This window comes from Urocitellus parryii, chromosome 9 (assembly GCF_045843805.1).
Source record: "Urocitellus parryii isolate mUroPar1 chromosome 9, mUroPar1.hap1, whole genome shotgun sequence".
Taxonomy (NCBI): Eukaryota; Metazoa; Chordata; class Mammalia; order Rodentia; family Sciuridae; genus Urocitellus; species Urocitellus parryii.
In genome coordinates this window covers 112,551,075-112,559,994 of record NC_135539.1, presented here as the reverse complement: position 1 = coordinate 112,559,994, position 8,920 = coordinate 112,551,075, and the positions used below count along the sequence as shown (strand labels likewise).

The 8,920-nt window shown below is 52.1% G+C and overlaps 1 protein-coding gene across 2 annotated transcripts; it reads right to left on the bottom strand.

The window, feature by feature from the left end:
- Nucleotides 1-965: 965 nt before the first annotated feature.
- Nucleotides 966-6,958, bottom strand: Klhdc8a (kelch domain containing 8A). 2 transcript variants are annotated; one of them, XM_026387534.2, is made up of 5 exons: nucleotides 6,583-6,958; nucleotides 3,646-3,810; nucleotides 3,202-3,417; nucleotides 2,251-2,352; nucleotides 966-1,159 (listed from the first exon to the last, which is right to left on the bottom strand). In XM_026387534.2, the coding sequence occupies exons 1-5, from the start codon at nucleotides 6,956-6,958 to the stop codon at nucleotides 966-968; spliced, it is 1,053 nt and encodes a 350-aa protein (XP_026243319.1). The 2 variants fall into 2 exon arrangements, with proteins under 2 accessions (XP_026243319.1, XP_077658991.1); XM_077802865.1 differs by lacking the exon at nucleotides 3,202-3,417.
- Between the last annotated feature and the right edge of the window lie 1,962 nt (nucleotides 6,959-8,920).

The following is an 8,920-nucleotide window of genomic DNA, read 5'->3' as shown; positions in this document are numbered from 1 at the left end:
TCTTCAGAGGGAAAAGTCAAGAATAGGTGGCCCCTTGGGACCCTATTCAGCCCGAGAACACCAGCGGGTTGGTCTCATGGGATCTTCTCTACCCATCAGGATTCCCTTTCCCCAAACTCTGTAGCAGGGTACCAAAGAAGATAGGAATATAGATTTTAATCATTGTGCTGCTGTGATTAATCAGAGTGCAAGTAATCCATCTTTTGTGGATTTTGATGCCACAGTGTAAATGAGAAAGTTTCACACAGAAACACTCTGGGGGCATCAGGGAGAAAAGAGCTAGGCCTCTGGTGGGGAGGGGGGCAGAAGGAAAAATGCAGAGGGGAGATGAGGGCTCAGAGCAGACACAGGGCTCAGCGTTTTCTCCTTCCCCATCATCACATCTGCAGCAAGGATACTGAGAGGAAGGATCCTTCCTGCAGGGGCTGGCCTGGACTGGGAATGTGAGCCCCCACCCTCCTTTCCCGAGCTTCGAGCCCAATTCTTGCTGATCTAATGAGGTCCAGGGAAGGTCAACTTGACGGACAAATAAGGAAAGGATGTAAACCAAAGGAGAAATAAGAGGTTGGAGGCTGGGCATGGTGGCCCATGTGTCACCCCAGCAGCCTGGGAGATGAAGGCAGGAGAGCTGAAAGTTCAAAACCAGCTTCCACAACTTAGCGAGGCCCTAAGCAACTTAGGGAGATCCTGTCTCAAAATAAAACATAAAAAGGGACTGGGGATTTGTCTCAGTGGGTAAGTGCCCCTGAGTTCAATTACTGGTCCAAAAAAAAAGAAAAATGGTTTGAGACCCTCCCTATCCTTCTCCACCTTTTATCCCAAGAGACCCTCAAAACTAGCCCAGAGCTGGGGAAAGGACAACAGCTGGCATCCTGGGAAGTAGCCCAAACGGCTCTGACAAGACCTTTCCTCGTGTAGACAGTGGAGTGATACAATCCCGGGCAAAGCTGTTGGACCCAGGACAGCTAGGAGTCAGAGACACACAGGGCTTCCACTGCGTCACTCAGACCCTGGTTGACACCCCCTACAGCCAGGAGGCAATTCTTGATGGTGATGCTGGAGCAGGCACAGCGGGGCGTGGGCATGGGGGGGAGGACCTCCCACTTGTTCTTCCCTGGGTGGAATGCTTCTGCGGTCTCCAGGACAGTGGGTTGGTTTCCTGAAAACACCAAGGGAATCAGATCTTACCAAAGAGTCCGGCTGCCAAGAGTCCATGCCCCGAGGTTACTCGCCTCTTCTTCCCTCCCTTGGGAACCCCAAGCAAAAGCCAAGCAACGTCAGCTTTCCTGGCTATGGGATGGTTCCCTCTTCCCTGTCCTGGGCTGGTAGCTCCAGTCAGGAGGAGCTGGTAGCTCTAGTCAGGAGGCCTTTTTACCCTTCTTACCCTCTCCTTATCTTTTTAGGTCTTTAAGGATAGCTTTAAGGATAGCTTTCTTTTTTTTCCACCTCTGGGGTTTCTTTTTTTTTTTTTTTTTTTGTGCTGGGAATTGAACCCAGGGCCTTGTGCATGCTAGGCAAGCACTCTACCAACTGAGCTATATCCCCAGCCCTCCAAACTCTGGTTTTTATCAGAAGTTTCTAGAGCACTACTGACTCCCTCCTGCTTTTCACTTAAAAAGCTACCCCATGGCCTAGCTTATACTGTCTTTCATGCGTGAGTAAAGTGTGAGTATGTCCACACCAAGTAAACGTGGGGTACCTGGAACCCCCCTGCCTATGTCTCTCTGCCCTGATGACACTGGACTTTCTCCTCTTGGAGTCCCTCCTTCAAAATATCAATAATCTCTGGGAGGGGAAACACACCAAATTCACAATTCATTAGAAGAATTTATTTGATCAGATTCTTTCCTAATGGAGCTCTCTCTCGTCTTTTTCGATAGAGCTGGGTATTCCAGGAATGTCTTGAATACCTGGTGCTAGTCCAGAGAAGGATGAAGGCTGATTCCCTCTGGACCTCGTCTCTAGTCATTCTCAGATAGGGCCCCAGGGATTTGTGCTTCAGCAAGCCTAGGTTACATAGTTATCAGCGTGTTCCTTATTCTCTCTGGGCCTGTTTCCCTGGTGCAAAGCAGAATGACCACATTGATCAGTAAAGTCTAGGCCAGGAGGCAGGGAGTGGTTTTGAATTATTTAGAATAAAGCGGCGGCAGGTCGAGTGCGAGGGCCAGACCCTTTGCTACTTATGCAAAGTGCCAAGGATCCAGGAGTATCAGAACCACAGTGCCTTCCATCCTAGAACTCCATCCTTACCAAGTCCCCCAGCCACTATGACCCGTCCACTCAGAGAACCAGCCACGAAGTCTGCCCGTCGTTTCTTAAGAAAGAATGACCGTTCCATCTTCAGCCATCCCCCTACAGGCAGGATAGAGGGAGGGAATTAGATGCTGACCAAATACAGAGAAATTCCAAATGGCTCTTACCCTGGGCAGTGAGTCCCTTCCATTACCCTTATACTCAGAGTGTGCATGGCACCCCTTGCTGTTTGAAATGACATCTTCTGAGACCTCTGCCCTCTCCTGATCTTGCTGCAAGCTAAGGGACCATGATCCCCACCATGAATCCTCTGCTCTACTTCAGTTTTCCTAGGCTTTATGCTGGAGAGGAGGCTGATAAAGGTGGTGAGCATTGGGACCCCTGTTTCTCCATCAGTTAAAAATAGGTGAGATCCAGCCAGACACAGTGGTGCACATCTGCAATCCCAGCAGCTCAGGAGGCTGAGGTAGGAGGATCCTGAGTTCAAAGCCAGCCTTACGAAAATCGAGGTGCTAAGCAACTCAGTGAGACCCTGTCTCTAAATAAAATACAAAATCGGGCTGAGGGTGTGGCTCAGTGGTTGAGTGCCCCCTGAGTTCAATCCCTGGTGCCCAAAATGTAGGTGAAATCCCTCCCTGGCCTGGTCCTGCATGGACAATGTTCAAAGAAGAAATAACAAGTAGAATAGGCTTTGATGAAAACAACCAACCAGGCAAAAGGGATCCCTGCACAGATCAAAGAATCTGACCCCAAGAGTAGCCATTAGTGGTTCTGGGTAAGGGCTGGGCACTGGGTAAGGACCGGGTGCTGGGTGCTGCGTTAAGGACTCACCCAGCTGGGTAAGTGACCTGGAAAGAAGGGTGGGATGTGGGCAGTAGGGGTCAGTTGGAAGGGAGGAAAGCAGCCAGAGTCCTGCAAGAGCAAGGAGCAGGCTGGCGCCCAGCTCACCCTGTTCCATGTCAAACACATCCATTGTCCGCAGGAACTTGGGCTGCCGATAGAGCCGACCCTGCCGCAGGCCTCCAAGGCTGTACAGGTGACTGTCCAGGGTCACAAAGCTGGAGAAAGCTCGCTTACAGGGAATGTTGGGGAACTTGGTCCAGGAGCGAGTCTCGATGTCGAAGACCTCGAAGGCATTGACCGCATACTTGGACTGTCGTCCCCCTGGAGGCCATATGGGGTGGTACATGGGGGTGGGCAGAAGAGTAGTCCCTGAGGACAGGGGCTGGGGTCTTCTTCTGACTGTCACCCATTCATCCAGGAGGCTAGCTAAGGCCTGGGGAAACATGATTACCCCCCCCCCCCACACACACACCCAGTGTCAACGAGCTGTTCAGCCCACGGACACTGTTTCTCTGGAGAACCAACCCAAGGGAAGTAACCCATTCTTACCCAGCACGTAGATCTTGGAGCCTCGGAGGAAGGAGGTGGCAGCATATCTCGGGGTAGGCATGGGTGCGAGTGACACCCACATGTCCTTGAGCATGTCATAGTGCTGGAGGTGGTTGTGTGGACGGAGGTCCAGGCCCATCCCGCCTGCTGCGTACACTCGGTAATCTAAGAAGAAAGGTCACACACACTTCTGGCTTAGCTCACGGGCACCAGGAGACAGAGCCAGGCTGTTTCCAACCACTGCTCTGCCAGAGTGAACCACATCTGTCATTGTGGTTGATGGCACCATTCAAAGTCCCTGTCACAGCTGAGCCTGGGTTTTCCTGAAGCCAAAGTGGGACTGCATGCCTTAGCCCTTCTTGGTGCCCAGCCCTTGGCTAAGCTCCAAACTCTAGGTCTTCCACAGAGAGACTGCGGTGAGGTCTACAGCACTTTACAGGTCTTGGCCCTCTGCTGCCTTCCTTCTTGGGCAACCAGAGGGGAAGCCAAAGGGAAGAGGAATTCTTCTTATGCCCTCCAGCCGCACCTGTGCTCAAGCCACCCCTACCTGGAACTCTCTAGATAGAGCAGGGCCTTTAGAAACAAGGGTAGCTCCCCTGTCACTGGCCTTATGGGACACTGGACTGTCTGGTTTTTGCTTTCTTTGCCACCCTTATGCGCGAATGCCATCCTTCTTCGCCAACTGAGGATGCCAGGGGATCCAGGAGGCACCCTGCATTAATGGGACAGGGCCAGAACTGAATGAGGGTGACACTTGAGGAGAGAGACTTGGCCTCTTTAAGAAACTGCCTGGCAAGGATCTGGACGTTCTGAGAAGGGAGTCCCCTCCCTCCTCCACTGTCCTTGGCTATAGGTGACCTTTCAGGGACCTCTCTGACAGACTGCACCACAGATGGATAAGGCATTTGTGTTTTCTTGGGATTCACAAATGGTACTGGGCTTCACTCAGTACTTCCTGGTCTGTTAGGAAGACAGCCCACATCCCAAGGCCCCCCAAGACCAAGAGCCCCCCACCAGAAATATATATGGGGTTAGGAATATATATATATATGGTGGGGATATATACACACACACATACACATATATCTCATAATATATAATCTCCACCCAGCCCTAACCCGAGCTTGGGAAATGGGGCCTGATAAGGAATAACTCACCTATTGCATGCTCCACCCCTCCCCTCTTACCTGAAACTCCTCCTCTTGGGAATCCTCCCATTCACTCCATACTCCCACCATTCTGTTTTCAATTCTGACTCCTCCTTTCAGATTCACCTGGGTCTCTTGAATTGTAAGGCTGGGCTGAGGGCACCACTTAGTGCCTCCATCACCCTCCTTGCCATATATCACTGAAATCATCTTTGGATCTTTGTTCTTCCAATAGACTGTAGGTCCTTGAGAATCTGTTAGTCTGTAATCCCAGAATCTGTTACAATGCCTGACACCCATGCATGTAAATGCTTCTTAACTGCTGAATCCATTCAATGCCAGAGACATGACATCACCTACTAGCTGTGTAAACCTGGGCCAGTGACTTAGCCTTTCTGGACCTCACACTGATCCTCTCTAAAACGAGGATGAAAGTTTGAGGCTGTAACTCAGTGGTAGACGCTTACCTAGCATACATAAGGTCCTGGGTTTGATCCCTAGCACAGCAAAAATAAATAAGCAACTAATGATAAAAATAGCACTTACCTCCTTGGACAGGTCGTGACGATCAAAGTGGATAAAACATCAGTGGTAAATGTTATTTCTTAACCTTTCAGCAGTTTATTGAGGACAGGGAATGGAGGGTACTCTTTCCCCCCTTCTGGGTTCCCCATGGACCTTGGTGTCTTCCATAATCTTTACTGGGATGTCATAGAAACCCCACTAGCTACCCTATCCTAGGGGACTCTGGGCTAGAGCTACATCCTGGGTACCTTCAGTGGGTCAGACCTCAGCTTCTGGAGGCAGGGACCAGATCTTCTGCCTCTTTCCTTCCATCCTGAGGCCTACGACTGTGCCAGGGACTGGGCAGGTTTTAAGGAAATAGTGGTTTCTTATGGGCCTCACAGGCAGGTGGGGTGGTTTAAGCAAGGGAGGCAGGAGTGGTGGTGGGGGGTGGATTTCACATCCCTCTGCATGCCTATGCTGCCCATGCACGTGTGTATGAATCTGGAATTTCTTAACTCCTATTTGACCATTTCTTCTAAAACTCTGTGTTTTAGCAAAAGAGCTTTTGGACTCTGCTCCCACCCCATGCTCTAAGCTGTAGTAGGCCAAAAAGGAACAAAACAAGGGACTTTGAGAAAGTGAAATGAGAATCTTAGAACCATATAGTCAGCATGAGCATGCCTGAAAACTTGGTGAACTTGGAGAACACAACCCTCAGGGATATTCTGGTCTCTACTTGGCATCGCTGAGACTGGGAGACAGAAGGGAAGGGGAGAAAAAAGTCCTTGAATCAGTCCCAAGGGCCCCTAGTGGGGCCTTGGTGATGGTGCAAGGATGGAGTGAACATCCTCAGCACCCCATAAGGAATTTGGAGGTAGTGACAGGTAGGACAGGTTTCAGGGCAGGTTTCAGGGCAAGGAGTGTGGCCAGTGGGAGGGGTGGTAATTTAGCTGAACGTTTGCGGAGACATTGCACCTAACCCCACAGACTACACTTTGACTCTCCCCTCTGGCAGAGGCCTGTCCCGCTTGTTGGGAGGAAGCTGCCAAAGTGGACTTTTGCCATCAGTTGGAATTCCTAGACACTTGCTGAGCCTCATTTTTCCCATTTGTAAATTAGGGCAATTTGGATTTCCTGTTTTAGCATCCACTGTGAGGATCAATAACGTGAAGCGGAATCAGGAATGGGATCGTGAATTCCCAAATCAATGTTGGTTTCTCTCCATTTCCCCAGGCCCCCTACTCTCTTCAATCCACCCACCCTCAGCCCTGGCCTTACTTGCCTTTTGCTGTGACAGAAATGCCCATGGCAGCCTCGCGCAGCATGCTCCTCTTCTTCCACTTGCCCTCGTCAATATTGTACATCTCCACGACCTTCAGGGGCAGCTGATTGGTGCCCACACCCCCGATCACCATGATCCGCTTCCCCAGGGCGATGACTGCCACCCCTGCCCGGGCTGTGGGCAGAGGGGGCAGGGCGGTCCACTGGTCGGCCTCAGGAGAGTAGACCTCAAAGCAGTCCATAGGGACACCATTGTCATCACATCCCCCGATGGCATAGACTTGTCCCCCGGTCTCCAGCAGGGAGCAGTAGACCCGGCGGCTAGGAAGTGGTGCCAGGCGTTTCCACTGAAAGTCCTTGACATTAGGCACCTCCATAGCAGCCCCGGGGACCCTGCCCGCCCCGTCCCGGCGCAGCGCTAAAGGAAGTTCAAGCCCGGGATTTGCGGACTACTCCGCGCCTGAGCCCTCTTGCCTGTCCCCTCTTGCCGCCTCCATCTCGCTGGCTTGCTCCAGCCCGACGCCGGTCAGCACCTCACCGTCCCTCAATTCTCAGCGGTCCGGTGGCGTCCAAGCCTGGTCCTGCGGGAGGAATCGGGCAAATCAAGGGCAACTGGGGCCACACGCCCTTGCGGCTGGCTGGCGCACGGGCGACCTCCACACCTTCTCGCCAACTTTCGAGGGAGACACAGTGGCACCCCGCCCCACCCTGCTTTGTCCCCCTGTCCGTCCCCGCGCGTCTGGGAATCCGCCTGAGCGCGCGCAGGTTCCGGGGCTGTCAAGGGTTCCCGGCGCCGGACCACCCCCGGGAAGGAAGGAGTGACATCCGTCAGCGTAGACGCCTCCCGCCCGGCCATCTCGGTGCTCACACCCCCGCGCCACTTACACTGCCAGGCCGGAGCAGCGCGGCGGCGAGTAGACAGTGCATCCCCCGGGCGCCCGGAGCCCCAGCCCGGCGGCGCGGGGAACCGGGGAGAGGGCGCTCTGTCCTTCCCCAGTCCGCACGCCGCTGTCGCACACGCAGATGAGAACAAATGAGCTGCAGGAAGGAGCAGCGGAGCTGCGGGCGGGGAGGAGGCCGGCGAGCCCGCTCCGCTCGCAGCTTCACCCGCAGCCGCCACACCTGTGCAGGAATCGCGCGCAGCGGCGGAGCGAGCCCCGGCCTCTTTACATAACGGGGGAGGGAAGGGCCCTGGCGGCCGGAGGCGCTCACCTTGTCTACAGGGCCAAGGGAAGCGGGGGGGGGGGGGGGGCTAGAGCCAAGTACCAAGATGACAGGACCAGACTCCCTCCAGCGTGGGGGCGGGCATTTGCGAGTGTTTGTTTTGGATGAGGAGGCGGAGAGTCCAATTACCCAGTTTGTCTACAGTACACAGACCCAGTTCGTGACAGGCTGGCTTTGCTTTGGGGGAAGTATTAGCATATGGTTTAACCTCATGGAAACAAATTACGTGGGAGTGACACGGAGATCTAAAACAGGTACATCTGAACACAACCTGCACGCATATACATAACTACCCATTGCCCTCCCCGAAATGGACACGTCCATGATCTACAGAGCAACTGACAAATGCACAGATATGGGGACACAGTACCAGAGACACCAACATAGGCACATACCCTGGAGGTCCCTTTCTGTCTTTCTCTCACATATTCACATAGGACACACCCACACCACAGAAAGGGGAAACCTGATTATCATATCTTGGTCCTTGGAACAAACCCACAGAGCTGTACAGATAATCCTTTCAAACCACTCAAATAGACTTTTCAGGACTATGGTCTCCAGCCATAAAGGTGCCCATTACACAGTGGACCACCAGGTCTGGTGGACTGTTATGGTTACCTCCAGTACAGCTGTATTTCCAAACACCCAGGCTTGGGAGCCTGATGGACCTGAGATTGAATCCTGGCTCTGAAAGTTTTGAACTACTCTGAGTCTTGGTTTCCTTACATATATTCTCAGTTAGACTTTTTATTTTGAAATAATTATACTTTCACATTTGGTTGTTAGAAAAAAGACTCTTTACCCAGTTTCCCTCAATTGAAATTCAAAACACCATAGTAGGTATGACATTACCACAACCAGGCGATTGAAATTGACCAGTGAAGGTACAGAATATTTCCATCACCAAAAGGATCCCTCATATCATCCTTTTATGCCAGACCTACTTGCCTCCCACTTCCCCAGTCCGTGGTATCTAGAAAGAAATCTGCTCTCCATTTCCATAAACTTGTCATTTCAAGAATATTATACAAATAGAACGGGACATATGTACCATTACGTATGTAACTCCCTGGAGATCCATGCCAGTTGTTGAATGCATCAATATAGTTCAT

Excerpts from the sequence above, each read along its gene's own strand:
- Klhdc8a (XM_026387534.2), bottom strand. The coding sequence starts at position 6,958 with ATGGAGGTGCCTAATGTCAAGGACTTTCAGTGGAAACGCCTGGCACCA. Across the intron at positions 3,418-3,645 it reads CTCCAAGATCTACGTGCTGG|GGGGACGACAGTCCAAGTAT; the intron begins GTAAGAATGGGT and ends TATGGCCTCCAG. Across the intron at positions 2,353-3,201 it reads TGTGTTTGACATGGAACAGG|GGGGATGGCTGAAGATGGAA; the intron begins GTGAGCTGGGCG and ends TCCTGCCTGTAG.